General features: G+C 36.4%; 1 protein-coding gene across 1 annotated transcript; it reads right to left on the bottom strand.

Annotated features, from left to right (window-relative positions):
* Positions 1–8,019: 8,019 nt before the first annotated feature.
* Positions 8,020–18,614, bottom strand: LOC140880290 (vacuolar protein sorting-associated protein 41 homolog). Its single transcript, XM_073284608.1, has 19 exons — positions 18,214–18,614; positions 17,462–17,731; positions 17,183–17,362; positions 16,839–17,099; positions 15,547–15,679; positions 15,331–15,421; positions 14,228–14,330; positions 13,346–13,449; positions 13,156–13,249; positions 12,900–13,055; positions 12,764–12,826; positions 12,540–12,605; positions 11,211–11,411; positions 9,866–9,943; positions 9,671–9,790; positions 9,507–9,587; positions 9,318–9,403; positions 8,756–8,837; positions 8,020–8,679 (listed from the first exon to the last, which is right to left on the bottom strand). The coding sequence occupies exons 1-19, from the start codon at positions 18,466–18,468 to the stop codon at positions 8,242–8,244; spliced, it is 2,862 nt and encodes a 953-aa protein (XP_073140709.1). The 5' UTR covers positions 18,469–18,614; the 3' UTR covers positions 8,020–8,241.
* Between the last annotated feature and the right edge of the window lie 994 nt (positions 18,615–19,608).

Raw genomic sequence — 19,608 nt, 5'->3', positions numbered from 1 at the left:
AGAATCTGAATCAGAAGAAGACATGGCGGACAACCGTACTATTTGGGATATTATCCATCCGCCAGCCGAAGGCTATGGATCTAGCATAGTTCGCCCCGCTGTTGAGTCGAACGATTTTGAGCTGAAACCCTCTACTATTCAGCTGATTCAATTGCAAGCTAGATTTGGGGGCACATACTTGGAAGACCCCTACGCTCATCTGGAGCGATTTCTATCAATCTGTGACACGTTCAAGGTGAATGGGGTAACATCTGATGCAGTGCGACTGCGGTTATTCCCATTCTCTCTACAAGGGGAAGCTATGGAGTGGTTAGATGATCTGCCTGCTGGTTCCATTACTACATGGGATCAATTTGTTCAGATTTTTCTGAACAAGTATTTCCCTCCTACGAAGATGGCGAAGTTGTTCTCAGATATTATATCTTTCAAGCAGAAGGAGGGAGAATCTCTACATGCGGCATGGACCAGATTTAAAAAGATGTTGAGGATGTGTCCTCAGCATAATCTCACACAAAGCCAGCAAACCCAGACGTTCTATAATGGAGCAGATCCTTCAGTGCGTTCTATGCTAGATGCTGCTGCTAATGTATGCTTATTCAGGAAGACGCCAGCTGAAGCCTGAGAGATCATTGGCAACATGGCAGAGAGTAACATTGGGTGGTCGGATGTAAAGAGAGAGAAGAAGGCTGGAGTTTTAGAGGTCGATGCTTTAATGGCCCTGAATGCTAAGATTGACGCGCTGACACACCAAGTGGCACTCATGAAAAAAGCGCCGGTAAATCAAGCACAAAGGAATATGTAACAAGACCAGCAGTTGTTTGAAGTTGAGGCTGTGAATTTTATGGGCAATCAAGGAAGGCAGACATACAACTCAAACAACAACTACAGTCAGAACTGGCAGGCCAAGCAAGAGGAGAAAAAACCGAGTTTTGAGGAGATCATGATGAAGTATGTGGCGAGTACTGAGGCTCGCTTGCAGAATCAGGAGAGCATGCTGCAGAAGCTGGAAATTCAGATGGGCCAGATTGCAACCCAATTGTCCACACGTCCTATTGGAGTTTTGCCGAGCAAAACTGAACCAAATCCCAAAGGCGTGAATGCAATTATGGTAGTGACGAGATCACAATCTGAACAGTCTGAGAAGCAACCAGAAGAAGAGAAAACTATGGAGGGGCCGAAAATTTCAGAAGTCAAGGAGGATGTGCGTGCTTAAAATTCCTCCACGGCAGGTAAGAAAGGTAAGACTTCGAAATTTGAAGTTAATGAGAATGTTGATATATCTACTCGATCTTTTCCCCATAGAGCTAAGCAATTGTTGTTTGAATCTCAATTTCAAAAGTTTCTTGAAATTTTCAAGAACCTGCATATTAACATTCCTTTTGCAGATGCATTAGCTCAGATGCCGAGATATGCAAAGTTTCTGAAGGACTTGATGAAAAATAAAAAGAAGTTGAATGATCTTACGCAGGTTACAATGAACGAGGAATGCTTGGCGGTGCTGCAAAAGAAGCTTCCAACCAAATCTCAAGATCCAGGGAGTTTTTCTATACCCTGTAAAATTGGAAGTCTATCTTTTGAAAATGTTTTGTGTGATCTTGGGTCAAGCATAAATTTAATGCCTTATTCTATTGCTCGCAAATTAGGTGTAGAAAATATTGAACTTGCTGCTATCTCTCTCAAATTTGCTGATGGTTCTATTAAATATCCGAGAGGGATCGTAGAAAATGTCCTAGTCAAGATAGATAATTTAATTTATCCTGTAGATTTTGTTATTCTTGACATGGAGGAGGATTTAGAGGTTCCGTTGATTTTAGGACGTCCTTTTCTTGCTGCTAGTAGGGCGTTAATTGATGTTGAGAGAGGAGAGTTAGTTTTGAGACTGAACGATGAGCAAGTTGTATTTAAAATGTTAAAGTCGGCTACTGAGAGCCCAATTTTAAAATCTTGCTCTGCTGTTTATTTAGTTGATGAGATGCATGATGTTGGTGCATGTCTGCAGGTGCAATTTCCTGCAGGAATTAGTCCCTTGCACAATGTCTTTAATGGTGTAGCATGCAAGTGCAGGAATAATCTGAGTTTTTCAAAGAAGGTGGATAAACCACCTTGAATATCACCACTCAAGAGAGGAGTAGAGTCGGGCTATAGACTATAAATTTAGCGCTGACTGGAAAGCAACCCAGTGTTTTTGTTTTTGTTTTTGATTTTTATTTTGTTTTTGTTTTGTTTTTATTTGATTTTTGTTTCTTTTCCATGCCAGTTTGTCGTGCCCGCCGATAAATCTAGACTGCTGATACCGTCCCAGCGGATACTGTCAAGAAGAAAGAGGATGAATCAAAAACCAGGGGAGTGTTATTTTTGTTTTCATTGTGTTTTTGTTTGTCTTGCATTCTGTTTATTGTTGTGGAGCATTGAGGGCAATGCTTTGGATAAGTATGGGGGGGTAGATTAGTTATTGCATTATTATCTTTGTTTTTCTGTTGCATCTGTCATGTTTCGTGTTTGTTTTCATATTGTTTGTTTTTGTTTGTTTGTGTTGTCTTGCATGAGCTGGATGAGTCATAATAGCCAATGATGATGAAGTTTATTTGAAAAAAAATGGTTTTTTGAAAAAAATTTCTCTTTACTGGACATGAGAAACTGTAGGTTGAACCATGAATATTTTTAAGCACTAATGTTAGACCAGTGAATTGTAGCGAAAGATTTGATGAAGTTTCTGTATGTTTGGTCATTGCACGGCAATAGGTGGTTTGTGGATCTTAATTGTGTTCTATGAATTTTGATGAGGCTCTAGTAAGACACTTATGATCTTGGGCGCACCTAGAAAAAAAATTATATACAATTCCATCCGGGCCTTGAAAGGATTAAAATCCTATAAAAGATTAAATTTAAGGCTAAGTATGCGGATTAAATGAGATTGATGCTCCATCCGGGCTATAGACGAGGGGATTAGAAAGAAAAAATAGAATGATTTTTCGTATCCTAGCCAGTTATAGCTAAGTCAGCGGGTAATTATTGGGGCTAAAGCAATACCGGGTGCAAAATCCGAAGGTGTGTAATTTATTATCTCAAGGGAGGTGGGTTTGTCTAGAGGTCGTTGGAGGGAATGGACACTTGAAAAGTGAAACTTGCACTAATTTGTCATAGGTCGCTAAGCAGATTTGAGACGAATTTGGTCTAAGTTGCATGAAACTGAAATGACATTTCACACACACACACGTTCACGTTAAATCGAAAGTATATTATGAAAAGTTGAGAGCATGTCTGTGTTTTTGGTTTTGTGATTAAACTTCTCGGAGGCTTTGCACATTTATGAATCGTCCTTACTTATGTTTTTGTTTGCATTTTGTTTTTTGCATGTCTTGCTCGAGGGCGAGTAAAAGTTAAGTATGGGGGTGTTGATAAGTACATTTTGTATGCATTAGTTCGTGATATTTTTATGTTTACTTTGTGTGCATTTATATTGTTTTATGTGCTTTTATATGTTTTAGTACATGTGTGTGTATTTCACTCCTCGGGTGTTAATTTTGTAGGAAAATAGATTTGTGAAGCATTAATTACGGAGCAGCCTTGGTCAAAAATTCAAATTTAATTTTAGAGTTTCTAATCCGATCTCCACCGTTCAAATTCAATTTCAAGATGTTTTGAAGCTGCTGTCAAAGTTTCAGGTCAATCCGACGGCTGGAACTCGAGATATGATTTTTGTAAGAGAACTGCGCGCGAAAAAAAAGACATACACGGGGCCCGTGCACATCGCGAAAATTTCAGAATTTGGGTAGAAACATGCTCGAGCGAGCATTGTGCTCGCTCGAGCGAGCGAGACGGAAATCAAAATCCTCGGAACAGAAAACTGCTCGCTCGAGTGAGACTTGGGCTCAGCCGCGCGATCAAAGTTTTATTTTTAGAAAATTCCTTGGCCGAGCAGGATACAATCTTTTTAATATTTGGACATATAAATACCCTTTCAACCATCAGATTAAGGGTTCCAGATTTCAGAATTTCAGATGCAAGGCGGCTACTGCTACCAGGCTTGGGAGAAGATTTCTTCTTCTTTTCTTTTGTTTTATTTTTACTTTTCATGATTAAAGCCTTGTTTGATCGTGAATTTATTTATTGAGTAGTTTTTCTTTTTCGATCAAGGCCACGTGATTGAGCCAGAAAATTTATGTATAAAACTCGTTTGTTTATTTGAGATTTTTAGACTTGATTTGATTTTATTGATTATCGAATTTATATTTGTCTTGCAAATTTCTTGGCCAGTTATTTGCTTGCTTGTTAATCGATTCCAAGTCGACAGAGGAGGTTTCGAATTCGATCACTTTGATATTCAACATAGTGTAAAATTGACTAGAAATAGAATTCGGTTTCATTATGCGGTTTGGGTGTAAACTGAATTTTTCACAATTATTCATGCATTCAAATTTGATTAGAATTACGAAAGATTAGTTCATCAATATTTAAATAGGTTTGATTGTTCTAGAAATAGTTTTCGAACAAATTAGGAAAATTCCCGTGAATTAAGATTAAGTCTGATGTCTTAGATCGACTGCTTGTTACATGAATTATCTGGTACCTACGTGAGTCCTTGATCGAACTTTTCTCATATTTGAATTAATCCAAAGTTTTCTGTTGCGTTTTAGTTAATTAAATTTTTATTGCAATTTTTATTTTTATTTTAAAATCTGAATCATCTTTATTCATTAGTCTAGATTAAGTATAAATAAATATATTTTGGTAATCATATATATACAGTCCCTGTGGGTTCGACATTCGAATTTTATTCACTATCTATAATTTGACCTGGTGCGTTTGCCAGTTGATTTTTAATCATACCGATTTAGCCGGTCAATCATCTTCTTTATTATAAGAGCGTATAATAAGTGCACAAAATAGAATATCATCTAAAAATATTTGCCAAACATGGCCATAACTTAAAAATTAAAACTTGTTTGTCTCTCATCAAATAAAAATGTTTAAAACAACTTCCATTCTAAAGCATTCACACTCATGCATTGCCCGTTGGACCGACCCCTGCCTCTTCTTCATGTCCGCCCACATAATCATCAATAAAACAATCCACATTATTGTTACCTGCACCATTCAAGTATAGTGAGTCGAAAGACTCAGCAAGAACATGCAGAAAAAGGATTTTCTAACTTTAAAAGAGAAAACATTAACTTAAACTTTCATGCAACAAACATAACTTTGATGTAGCCATAACATAAAAATATTTGGGGTGATGAAGTATGAGTAGTGTGGCAACCGTCATAATGAGCCATTCATAAATTTATGTTGATCAACAAGCATATGGCATTACGCCCGTAAACTTTCATTTTTTGGATAGCCGCTTCGGAGCTCATCCCGAAGTGCATACCCGGTATAACCATCTCGTGATCCATGTTTGGATAGCCGCTCCGGAACTCATCCCGAAGTGCATATCCCATGTAATCACCACAAAACGCATAAGTCATCAAAATATTTTTCATACATCATAACATATCATGCTTCATACATATCATCGTCATTCTTCCATAATCATGAACTTTCATAAAACAATGTCGTGCATGCATAAACCAATGTGAGAACCCTTTATGCATAAAATACTTCCTACATTTCATGATTTTCATGGAAAAATAGTTTTCGTTAAGGTTGAAAACATAACTTACATTACAAAGTATATTTGGTCCACGTGAGTCGTTCCGTCCGTCACGGACATTCAAAACTTGAAATGTTGGCGTAAAACCTCCTAAATATACTTAAGACATCTTAAAATAACATGAACATGAATTTAGGACCCTTAAAATGAAGGTTAAAATTTTTGGGACAAACGCATTCCGGACCCTTGCACGGACCCGTGTCCGGATGGGGCACGGACCCCGTGCCCACCCCCGTGCACAACAAAAATTTCGATTTTTAGGGACAGAGGGCACCCGGACCCCCTTCCAGAGTCTGGACACTTCGGAAAATTTTTCTGAATTTTACGAATCTGCATCAAGCTTTCACCAAAAATTCCGATTTTTGAGTTCTAAAACCTATCAACCATCATAAACCTTGGAAAAACAATACCAAACTCAAATGAATCTTCTAATAACACTTCAAAATTCATTCATCAATCCATTGATTCAAAAATTTGAATAAAAAATTCACACCCAACACACTCAACCCAAAAGTTTGGATTTCAAACATCTAAGCCCTTACATCTCATCAAACTTGTACCGAAAACATCAGGAACGCCTCACGTTTCACAATTAAACAACATACTCATGAATCATCAAGAAATATGCATACATCATCAATCTTCAACATAGGGTTTGAATCTTTAAAATAGCTATATTCTTGAATGAGTTTCAAAACGATAAAAACTTGCCTAAATTGTTTGATTGGGATTAACCTCGACTGCAGAACGATCGATCCTTGAGAAGTGGAAGAACCCTAGCCTGAAGATCGCAGTGTTTGAGAGAGTTTTTGAGAAAAGAAAAGGGAGCGTTCAAATGAGAGTTCAGAATAAAATTCTAAACGCTTATTTTTTTTGTGACTAATGGGCTCTAACACGGCCCATTAGTTATTTTTAAAATCCTTTAAAAATTTTACTCTCCTAATTTAATAAAAAAAAATATACTGCATCCCTTTAAACTTAATTTAAAATATTTTCTTACTCGTTTCAAGACTAGACTCGTTCCTGCGACCCAAAATTAATTCCAACATGAAAACTTTAAAATCATACACATCACATAAATCTCAGGCATTACAATAAATCACATAATTAAACATAACAATTAAGCATACTAAATAACATGCATTAAATCACATGATTTAATTATCTTAACGTGATTAAGCTAGTGGAGTTTTTGGACCTTACACGTAATCTAAGCACTGACTTAAGTATTGGATGAGTCACGTCGAAAACATATTCGACGTCCCCCAATCCTATTTCTATTTGTGCAGACTTGATTTGTCCGATCCAACCCGAAATTCAGAAGATTTGAAGATCACTCACCAGACCAAATCCGAAGTAAAATTTTGATTGCATCACATTCGTATAGAGTAATAAATTTGAGCGTTACTTCTTTACAACACTTACATTTTACGTCAGGTTTGATGATCAGAATTTGGGTTTTATTTTATGTTTGGACAGTCATTGGACCCTTTATTTATTTATTTATTTTGCCATGTATTCTCTAGAAAAAATACACGGACGTGACAGTGTGAGTCGAATTTGGCTAAATGATGGAAACTGAGTTTATTTATGCATACAATTTTTATAGATCACATTTTTTTTCAGAAATAGATTATTAGGATTCTATAATATGGTTAAGCACATAAAATTACTCCATTTGAACAAGTATTTATAAAACATTTTTATAAATTTAATTTTTTTTATAAAAAATGTTGTTTAAAAATAAATATGTGTTTAGACAACTATTATATAAAACCGTTTTTTACAATTAAAAAAAATACTATGATTAGTTTTTCATCATTGCTTCCAATTGTAAAAACATAATAATTAATAAAACACATCATTTGATAAAAAATTATACTTGAAATTTTTTTAAAAAAATTATTTTTCGAAATTTTTTACAAAAACTTGTCCAAACGTAATTCTTTAAAGTCTTCTTAACTTATGAAACACTAAAAAAAAATTAAAATTACTACAAAATCATCTAGCATAAATTCCAAAAATTTACACCTTGATTCACCACACAACCGCATCTTAGCCAATTGACGTGCAAGATATTTAAATAATGTTTGCAAGTTTTAAAATTAATAAATTATTACAAACTTTAAAAATAAGTGATTATTTATTTTTTTTAACAAATTAATCATTTATTTTAAAAGTTTGTAAACACCGTCTTCACATTCCTTGAACAGTGTTGGACATTAAATTTAGCTTCCAAGAAATATAAAAATCATAAAAACTTATTAAGTGAAGCTGAACACAAAATCATAAAATTTCACTCATTAACCTTTCTGAAAATCATTATTTCATTTAAATACATCAAAGAATGAAAATACAATCATTCAACCAGATGAATCATTCTTGAACCGTTGATTTCAACATTGAACATAAGGGCTCGGAATCAAAAAATTTCCACAGTTACATTAACCTACACTTTTGAAGGCTGAAAGCAAACCAACCAGAAAACCTTTGACAAGATCTAATACATACAATATATAACACTCTTCCTCGTTTAGACAAATCGTGGTTGTAACATATCAAACACACAAAAATACAAAAGTAGAATTTCAACCTGCAGCAGTAGTACACAATATGCAACGCATCAAGGCATCATCATCTTCATCTTCTTCATCGTCAGTGTCGTCATCATTTTCGTACTTATAAAATGGTAACTCATCCTTGGTAGGTGATGGAGCAGGTTTCTTTTTGCTACCACTAAGTGAATCGATGGAATCCATCAGACATGTCTCGTGATACGCATGACAGCAGTAGAAAACATATATGGACACATTATGTATCGAAAATGGATCAAAACACATGCAACATCTAGTGCCACCTCTGACTTTTGGCTTCACCTCCATGCTTCTGAAGCTCAGAGATCGCTCAGAAAACTGCGAGGACTGGTTCTTATCCGTTTTAGTGTGCGACTCGTCTTCTTCGTTACTCAAGTATATAGCACGTCTGGCTTCCTTATAGTACTTGATCAACAAATTAACACAATCGGCCTACATGATTTGCATAATGATTATTATCAAACAGTTCACTTAAGAGGGTATACAGGGAACTCTTGGGCAAGGATACCTTAAGGATATCATTGCAGCCATGTCTGAGAGAAGTTTCTGTTCTATAGTCCGTGATGATTTTAACTAGACGGTCGCGCAGCCTGAAATGTTTTGATTTAGATATATGAGCTTTATAAGTAAAATAAAATTCTGAAAGGGAAAAAGGGGGAGCCTTTGATGGTTTATAACTAGGTGCTTCTGCTACCAAAAAAAATGCAAGAATTTGGGTAAATATGTTGACTATGAAGTGATTCGAGAAGGCGAAGAGTAGAAGACTCCATCAGGTTTCAATATACAAAAATTCTGACAAGGACTGAGTAAACAGATCCTACTGGCGGTAATAGAATGCTCTCCTATTGGCGGTAACAGAACGCTCACAACACATAGCAAGGGAGAAAAGATCACACCCTTGTGGCACCGGACTGAAATGAAGCAAAATACACTATCTTCGTATAAAAATTTGACCACAGTGACAATTCTTCCACGTAAAAAAGCCAAAAGAAGATGTTATCCGGAGCTTAAGCTCACCAAATATGCATGTTCACTACAAGAATAAAACCAAAACCATGGAATGCTCTTACCGAGGTATCTCCAAACCATTGGGAACCCTATTAACAATATACAAGGGATCAAGATTACCAACAGTATGCTCCAAAAGTACCCCTACCTGCCAGTTGGTCAAAGAATTGAAACCAATCAAAGGGGAATTTCTAGAATAAAGTAAATGCAGTCTACGTTCATTTGACCAGAGCAATAAGTTGGCAACTTACCATCTCTGGTTTGTTCAAACATTGCTTAATAAGTTCTTCCCAGAGTTCATCATCATTCTGCATACTCACAAATTCTATTGCCTGCAAATAATCAAGAAATATACATCTTAACACAGCGTCGTTTCGAAACTAATCGATGGATAATGGAGCATTAAGATGGGCACCTCTTCTATATCCCCCAACTTGTTTATAATTACAGCCAAGGCTTGCTTTGCATTTCCCATTCTTCCAAGGATAAAGACTTGCTCTTTTAACAGATCTCTTTTAACACAAATTTCATATGCCTGTGATTGGTTCCATCAAGGACGTACGGCGACAAGATAATAGAATATTAGACACAATTAACACATGAAGCGAACCTTTTCCAGTGTATAATGCTGACTATTTCGGAGAAAGGGAAGCAACATTTTTGGATCGTAATCGGCATAGAGCTCAACCTGTTGAAAGCGGTCCAAACATGGAAGAAATGTCATCTACATGCAGAGTGCAAAGTATACACCCATCAAATACATATTGAACAGCTTCTTTTCCTATTGGAAAATTTCCTAGAAGCAGGACTCCCGACTCTCGTACCCGGTTTATTCCCTGATGATAGTGAATTACCCTTACTTGGAAGCAGAAAATAAGTAAATATTTGCCAGAGTTTACGGAAAGAAATTAATTAAGTTTTGCTAAATCTCCCGTTCGTGTACTTACTGATCACATAATAACGGGCTAGGGCTCTTGGTTGGGTGGCTAGAAGCTTGGACTAGCGTGTAAGTATCTGTTTTTGTCCATTGCAAAAGGTAAGTATCTGTTTTTGTCCATTGCAGAAGGTGGTCCGCAAATCCCAAGCTTGGTATTCATTGCCAAACATAAAACGGATGGTGGTGGGTAGTTGGGTACACAAGGGTGTGGTGGTGGATGTGTTCTCTGACTGCATACAGATGAAACTTGTGATGGTTCCAGACAACGAAAATTCAACTTCTTTTTCAGTTTAGTGCAGGAGTTGCAAGAGGTAGTCATGTGTCTGGCATGGACTACCGAAAATATTCTCTTAAATATTATATTATGATGGGATCTGTGTCAACATGTTCATCCATTAAAAAAACGTCTAAGATGGCCCAGTTAACCAGTTCAAAGTTATAGTTGAAATACATTAAGAAAGTACAAGATAACTAGATAAGCAGCAGAACAGTAGTATCACTTCTTGCTGCAGAGGATGACAAGGTAACACAAAGAATCATAGGAAGATTTCGCTGCAAATACTTAAGTATCAAATGTGATGGATCACACCTAAATTAGGGGTAATGGGGAAAATAAAGTACCAAAGGGAGTCATTTTTTCTGAAAAAAGCAACTGCAGAACATTATCAGCAATTCACATCAGATTCAATTCGCAATGTTTCATTTCTATTTGGGTCAGCTCAAATTTCACTACTCGAGGGATTGTAGATATGGCTTCAATGAAAAGTGTTATTTGCTAGTTTAATTGACATATTGGGACTAATGGTGTTTAGCACACTTCTGATTATCCTTGGCCAAGAAAATAAAGACAAGTAAAGTGATAAAAACATTGCATTGACATATTGGGACTAATTGTGTTTAGCACACTTCTGATTATCCTTGGCCAAGAAAATAAAGACAAGTAAAGTGATAAAAACATTGCTGACGTGTAGATCAAAAGATAAAGTACTAAAATTGGGAATGTTCAATCTCCACAAACCTGCATGTCATGGAACTCCATTCCAGCATGTGGATTTGACACGTACAGAGAATGCAGATATAGATGCAAAAAGTATCGATAATCGCATTTATTCTTTGCAGCCATAAGTTGTGAAACAACATCAGATGGGCTTATGAGATCTCTCTGCTGAATAAACAATGGAACTGCGCGTTTGCAATCTATCATCATAAGTTGTGCAACCTGAAATGCCGCGTGAAGGAAACAAATAAGTCATAGAACCGTTAATTGTTAAAAAAAGATTATGAATATGATACAGTGTTCTAATGGCAGTTGAGGGCCGCCTATTGTTAAAAAAAAAGATTATGAATATGATACAGTGTTCTAATGGCAGTCGAGGGCCGCCTATTGTTACAAAAAATATTATGAATATGACAGAGTGTTCTAATGGCGGTCGAGGCAGCCGCCTAGGCAGTAGGCGGCCCTCGACCGCCCCGCCTTTGTCTAAGGCGGTCTCTGTAGGAGGTCCGAGGCCATCCGGTGAGCGAGGCGGACAAGCAGGTGGAGTAGTGGCGGTCAATGATTTTAAAATCCCAATCAACTATCAAGGTCAAATAATTTTAAAAATCAGTCAAGGTCAATCAATTTAAAAAACCCTATATATAATAAAAACAACTATCACTCTCTTTTGTATTTACGTTGGTTTCAAGTGTCCTCCACAATCAACCACCACCTGTCTCGAACCGCCTCCCACCGCCTGCCGTCATCAGCTACCACCTTGATTATCTTGTTAGTTTGCATTTATATATTTATTTGCACTTTGTTTAGATTGTATTATATTGTATGAAGCTTCTTTATGCTTTAACATTATTTAATTACATATATTACATAAAAATTATGACTATTTGTAATTACATTGCATGATTATATATAATTATAATTACCTGAAAATTGCTAAAAAAATTCAACCGCCTAAGCAGCCGAGGCGTTAGGGGGTCACCGATAGCCCGCCACCGCCTCCCGCCATTTACAACATTGATATGATATTACATATTTGTCTTGAAAATAGTGATCTAACATAGTAACGCGGCATGTGATCTACATTTAGTTCTCCAATTATATTTCTTACAGCATAACATGAAGTGGTGTAATACACAAAGCCATTTATTTGACTATGACAGTGGAGCAAAACTACAGAAAGAAGTTTTGTAAAGTCTTTTTGGGGAAGGACTGTGGAACAAAGGAATTTAAAGAAACAGAATCTGAGTTCAGGATCCCATAAAGGCAACAACGGGATAAAAAATTCTAACATTGAGCAACTACAAGTTATTATGATAACGACTCAATCCACCAATATAGTGCTAAAAGTACCTTTTCTCGAATGCCATCATGCAAATCATGTTTCTCAATAAAATCAAATACACATGGCTTCATAAGCTGAAACACATAGAAACTAATGTTAAATAAAGAACAAACAAGTGAATTTGAAGGAATAATAACTCCAACCATACTCCAATATGGCACATCGCAACCATTTGAAAAGGGTTGTGAATGTAGTGACTGACCAAAATTGAATCACTATGCAAATCACTTACATCGGCATACAGACTGAAACCTTTCTCGTATTGCCCATCAATGACATAAAGCTCAGCCAGAGCCTGACAAGAAAAAGTACGCACCACATAAGATGCATGAAGACGCATGTGTCAAACAGAAAATCCTGAAACTAACCTCTTTGAGTTCACCAGTCATAGTAGACGTATTCAGCTGAGGTTCAATAGCTGAGATGATGGGCAAAGCAGAATAAATTACAGGTGGCCAAGTTTTAACAGTTGATAGGAGATCCTTGTGAAATGAGGTATTTGTCGCCAAAGCAACAAGAGCAACCTAGTTCATAAGAGAGATTCAGCCCTCGTTACCGATTTGATATAATCACAACACAGAAAAGATGGGATTTGAGCTGTGTTAAACACTTGCAATTCCACACCTCATAAGCAGTATCACGTAGCCTTGGATTTTCCGTCGGAATGTAAGGAACCAGCACAGGAAGTTGACGGAGATGAGCAAAATGGAAAACCCACCTGAATCAAGTGCCGCACCACCAGTTAATGAAACAGACTGAGAAATTGTTTCTCAACTAGATGTCTGTATCCATGTGAATGTATTTACTGTCTTACCTTTCCCATGCAGAAGCTGATCCGCGCAATAATTTTGGACATAATGAAGCCGCTTCGGCATATTTGCGTTCCACAATCAGATGGTCAAGATATCCTGATCCCACCTGTATGGATTTGAAATTAGAGTGTATACTCTGTAACAGTACATCCCTAGTGTTCTGCCACATCACCATAATATTGTGGCTAGTTATTTGGGAGTTTAACACTTAACGGTAATTATTTAAAATCGGCAAGTACCTTGCAGCACAAAATTCATTTAGAAATTATTATCTACAACTCTATATTTGCAAGAGCTCTGCAGCTTAAACAACAGATAAAATGTTTCTATTCTGCAAAAAACAACTTCTTGCGATAGTCAGAATATGAGGATCAAAGTATTACTATGCGCGTATATTAAACCTTTGTGCATTGCAATTATGAAAACCTGTGATAAAGTATTACTATGATGTAACAAAGGTCGTGATAAATATTATTCGGAAACAATGACGGTTTGCAAAGTCTTTAAAAGTAAAATTCCAGTCTATTTGTTAACCGTTAAAATTAACATCGTGCGCTACCTGAGTAATTTATTCACACTCATCATATTTCAAAATCGTATGGTTAAAATAATTAAATAACATATCGAATTCGTTACCAAGAATTTGAAAGGGCCTGTGGTGAAAAATCTTAAAATTAGCAGTCCAACCTCAGCGCAAGGAAAGGAAAAATTCTACAAGTACTGTGGTTTCTATTACCTAAGATTGGTATGTGACCGAAGGAAGTAAAAGTCGCGGCAAATGACAGTAGGTAGCATCACTAGCTAAAATAACTGGTTGATCGTGGATGACAAGCAACAACAGATGCAATTTAAAAACCTAACACGTCCAAATTTGAGCAAACTACCTCGTCAAGAAGCTCACTCCGTCCCTGACTAGCTTCAACCGCTTCCAAGGCTTTCTCATGCCATCCGTGTTGAACCAGCCATGCTATGTGATCCTCTGCATCCCTAACAGCCAAAAAGCAATTAAAGATTTATAGTTCAGAATCTTTGACTAACTTCAAAGAGAATGCGAACAACATATGACCACAATGATCAAGAGATAAGGACTTCTTAACTTTTCCTTTCAGTTTATTTAGTAGAATATGAAGAGAGTGATTTTATCTGCATGCCAGATGCCTAGAAATATTAAAGCATAAAACAAGATAAACATGCCAAAAGCCTCTTGGCTTGATGGCACGACCTCTCCCATTTAGGGAGAGGATGTAGGTTCAAATTCCCCCACCCCCTTTATTTAATAAATAAAAAAAAACAGATAAAAAAAGTAACGGTATAACAACAGCCGCAGCAGCAATATTGATAATAACAAGCCTCAAAATAAAATATTATGACAACACATAATTTTTTCTTAATCTCTACATAAAAATTAACCACAATCAATCATGCTGATGAACAAGGACCAGAAAGAAATCAACTCCTAACTGGATTGACTTAAGATCTTTCCACACATTTAAATCATGTAGAGTTTCATGACTTCATACTCCAAGTCGCAAGACTTGCAACAGCCTTCTAGAAGCTGGTACAGTGAAATTGGGGGAAGATACAAACTTGATCAGCCAACTAGTTAGATCAGCCAACCAGATAGAGGTAACAGCCACATGGCTTTGCTATTCGAAACATATAAAATGATCAATTTGGAGTTAACATATATACAAGTAGTTCATTCCAGCTAACATTTTACACACCATCATAAGTTTTCAAGACATTGCTACTAGGTTATCCTTGCATCCATTGTTCTATTTACACATAATTGTAATAAGTAAGGTGTGATTGTTACAAAAGGGGCAAAACTAAGATGATCAAGCAATATTCATTCCTATAATAAATAGTAGGCTTTGATAAAATAGCACGTCAAAGCAAAGTTATCATGTTTCCAACACGCCATCTGATTAACAACAAAGATATGAGGAGAGTATTTGATGGAAGATGAGGAAAAGGTATCACTGACCTGGGTTTAGCAATCACAACATCTTTTGGGGACACAATGTAGTATAAGGGTTCATCTCCAGCAGCCCACTGACCACCGGCATAACTGCTACCTAAATCACAAGCACAATGGCACCTTCATCACAGATATCATTCAACAACTAACAACAGAATGAAGTAGCAAGATGTAACATCATTTGCATACTGAAATGAGATTACACATAAAAGCAAGCAAAACCTGAGAAAGGAGAATGAGCAAGAGAATAATCTTTGGCCTTGTAATGTTCGAAGCCAAGAACAGGTAGTGCATCGGTTGCCAGCTCATCATTAGTCCGAGTGACAACTCGCACTTCTGGTCTCTGAGCATTTCCCTATTGTTACAAGATTGACCCACTTAAGCAGTTGGTTTACTCAACTTCTCAGAGAAACAAAGGGAAGATCATTTTGTTATCATGCAAAGTTTTTCATAGACAAGTTAACAGATGGTTATGGTAAAGGTGGTCAAGACTTGCTCATACAAAAACCAACCTCCATCCCTAGAAAGTGAAATATCCACAAGACCACAACCATAGAAAACTTATAAGCCAAAGACACTAAGACCATAAAAACAAGCCATTAATACATTCAAATCGGTGTTCTAACTGGTGGCCGCCCAGGCAAGAGGCGGTATACTCTCTCTTCCAAAACATAATAGCCCCACCAGCCCAGTCACCCGCGACCCCGCCTCCTTCCACCTTGAACCGCCGGCCGCCTCCACCAGCCCACTAGGTTAGCTTATATTTCTAATAAATTTTTGTCCTAATTTTTTACCTCTTATTTAATTGTTGAAGTTTTACGGCGGAAGAAGAGAAACAACCGGACGTGGAATTGAAGTAAAAGTTTAGCGATATTGCTTGGATTATGTGTTGTTGTATTGCTAAGAAAAAAGATATTAGATCACATGCAAATTGTGTAAAAGACTTATTGAGGAAGAAGTTTATCAAATGAAGTATCATAATGTGGGTATTGCAGGACAACTTGAAGTATGTCCTAACAAAAAAAGAGTAAGAGCTTAACTTGAGAATAGCAGGAATAAAAAGCAAGAAAGGGTGGAAGAACTAAAAGAAAAAAGGAGGAAAGTAAATATAAGTGTTTAGTCCGATGACGGAATGATTACGAATGTAGTTTATGGTGCATGTGTAGATGAATTAGAAGATTAGTTATGTTTACTTTGAATTTAAACTTAGGCCTTCGGTAAAAGTAATGATATTACTTTTTTAGTATTAATACGTTAATTAAACTTCATTCATTTGCATTTATATATTTATTTGCAACCTGTGTAAATTGTATTGTATTGTTTGAAGTTTATTTATGCATAAACATCATTTAATTAAATACATTACATAAAGAATGATGACTATTTGTAATTGCATTGTATGATTATATATAATTATGTATCAAAAAATTCAACTGCCTAGGCACTGTCGGGGCGGTCGTTGACTGCCCGCAATGCTCAAGGAAAATAGCTTTACCATTCCATGAAGTAAATACCTGGCGTGAAGGAACACTGCTGCTAAAGTCTTTCTCACCATCTTCTTTCCCAGGGATATATGCTAGAGCTACCAAAGAATCCCCAAAGGGCGCAATTCCTGAAATGAAATAGCTGGTTTGAAAAGATGCCACAATATCCACCTGGTTCATGCTAGACACTGAAAAATGCTTAAATGTCCCCTCAGCGCCATTATTTTGGTTGGTTCTAATCGATGCAATTTTAACAGATGTTCCCCATCCAATGACCAGCAGAGTATCATCCTAGTGTCAGGATAAAACATGCAATATGAAACACATTAGTATCTGGAATATTGCTACTTATTTATTTCACATGTTATTCAAACCTGCCAGACTAAATGAGGCAGCAGAATCTCAGGGCGTGGGCTCCCTCGAGGTCTTTCGATGAATGTTACACGCTGATCATTAGAAGCATCATAAACTTTTACACCAGCATCATTAGCCCAAGCAATGAGACTGGTTCTCCATTTCACTGCATGAATTGGGCCTTCACCAGAGTGCAAAATCTGGGAGAAAGATGATAATTCAACTGAGCGGCCATAGTTTCAGAAAGATTCAAAAAACTTAGAACACGTGAATAAAGCATGCCAGGAACCTAGATAAACCTGGTCTCTATAGCCTATCCATTTCTTCATGTTGAAGTATAAGTTACCAGCTAAACCTCCAGTAACAAATCTTCTTGATGATTTTCTTGTATAGTCTGGGTCTAAAGCAATGGCTTTCATAGGGCGATGGTACTCAAACTTCATTCTCTCCTCAGTAAAAAGACTATTTATTACAACAGAACCATCATCAGAGCAGCTTCCAATGTATTCACCTTCGATGTCAAAGCAAAGATCATTTACAGCAGATGTGTGAGCATTAAATTCTTTAACCTGGAGAGAAAAAATCGTGTTATTCATGTTACCGTTAATCAAATGAGTTACGTCAAATAAAACAACCAAGTTATATCATCAACTACCACAGGATTCTTACTTAAGAACTCCAATATAATGTGTGCCATTTACATGTGAGAACGAGGTCGTAGGCCATGCTTTTCAATATGCTGAAACTAAATATATGCTATGAAGCTATGAGATTTTACATACTTAAGAAGTTTATTAGGATGGAAAAGATTAAACTTTTACAAGCAATTTATGCATTTTTATCCATTATGTGCTTGAACTTTCAATCAAACATTTATGAATATTTCAACATTGGAGAAACAACTATTATCAGTCATCAAGCCAAACGCAGGAAAGAAACCAAAACTAATCCTCAATCATTCTGAACCCAAAATCTCCCAACATAAAAAAAAAAAATACAGTCGACCCAATCAACAAACACCACAACACAAAATACAAAGAACCAGACTCACTTGATTGCCAAGAAAATCAAGAATGTGAACGGAGCCGCCATGAGTACCCAGCGCGATCATTCGTTCCGAGACGGCAATACACGAAGCGGCGTCGCTTTGTAGGAGCGCCGGCACGCTGCCGCCCATCCGCTGGTACTTGAGGCGAGGCTCATCTTCCTCCTCTTCCCCCTCCTCACCTTCCGAATTTTCTTCCTCCGAATCTTCTTCCCTTTCGTCGTCTCCTTCCATTCCGATATCCGACGGCTTCGGTGACATTCTGGTGAATCTTGATGCAAAGAGAGTACCTAGCGCTATTCGATTCTCCAAGGCTCTGACTTGGTGGATGGATCCAATCCAATTTGGTCACGTTAAATTTCCCATGAGACAAATACAATAATAATTTGTAATAATTGCCACTTTTTCTATTTATATTTATATTAGCCGTACGCGTGTGTATGAGAGGAGAGGACTACACTTAAATAAAAGAACAAAATTAAGGTGGCAAAGGAATTATAAGATTTTGGTAAAATCAATCATCAAACCCAATTATTTCCGTTCAAATTCAATTAAATAGAAAACACCAAGAAAACTCGAGTTAAAAATAAATAAAATAAAAATCAAGGAACCTTATGAATCTGCCAAATTTCTGTAGTAGTTTGAAGCTTCATAAACGAAATTATGGATGTTTTAATTTCACACAAATATTTTTAGTGAGATTGTCTCACGTGTAAATTTAGTTTATTTATTTAAAAAATTATATTTTTTATGTCATAAAGATTACTTTATATTGTAAAGATAAATAATGTTGTCTTCTCATGACAAAAGACTTATAAGGTTAAGACGAAATGCAAATTCATAAACCGAAGAGTAGAAGCAAGTAAAGAACTTGTGTTGATTTCATCTTGTGCCCAGAAACAGGCCTCAGCCTCTATATGGGTTCGACTTGGGCCACAGTGCATAGGCAGAACAAATTTCATAGTATAGTATACTATGTTGTATAATAAATATCATAATCTCTAACATTAATACACATTACTATCGTCTCTAATTAACAACATCTCTAATTTTGATGATCATATTAATTTTTGAACTTTTTTTTGTTGAGTATTTATCCATATTAAAAACGTACTAAAATCTAATCGATTTTTTTTTTTTGAGATAAAAATCTAATCGATTTAAAGCCCAACCCGCTGGATTTTGTCCTTTTGGGGTGTGTCGGGCTAAAAATGAAACGGAAGTTCTAAACCCATTTTCCATATTTCCATCCTTGAGGACTGAGTAGGGTTCAAACTTCGGATAAATAAAAAAAATCATAAATTCAAAATGAAAAAATCAAACTGAAAATCAGATTTTGAAATTAGATATAAATGTTAAAATCGAAATTTATCCTGTTTGATTTCGATTTATATATTTCAA

This window comes from Henckelia pumila, chromosome 2 (assembly GCF_033568475.1).
Source record: "Henckelia pumila isolate YLH828 chromosome 2, ASM3356847v2, whole genome shotgun sequence".
Lineage (NCBI taxonomy): Eukaryota > Viridiplantae > Streptophyta > Magnoliopsida > Lamiales > Gesneriaceae > Henckelia > Henckelia pumila.
The sequence above is the reverse complement of the archived record's forward strand: the minus strand, read 5'-3'. Positions and strand labels throughout refer to the sequence as shown.

What these genes read in the sequence shown, in the direction of transcription:
- LOC140880290 (XM_073284608.1), bottom strand. Translation starts at nt 18,468, where the DNA reads ATGTCACCGAAGCCGTCGGATATCGGAATGGAAGGAGACGACGAAAGG. An exon ending in TACGTGATACTGCTTATGAG is followed by an intron (nt 13,056 to 13,155) that starts GTGTGGAATTGC and finishes CTTATGAACTAG; the next exon opens with GTTGCTCTTGTTGCTTTGGC. An exon ending in GCTGCAATGATATCCTTAAG is followed by an intron (nt 8,680 to 8,755) that starts GTATCCTTGCCC and finishes CAAATCATGTAG; the next exon opens with GCCGATTGTGTTAATTTGTT.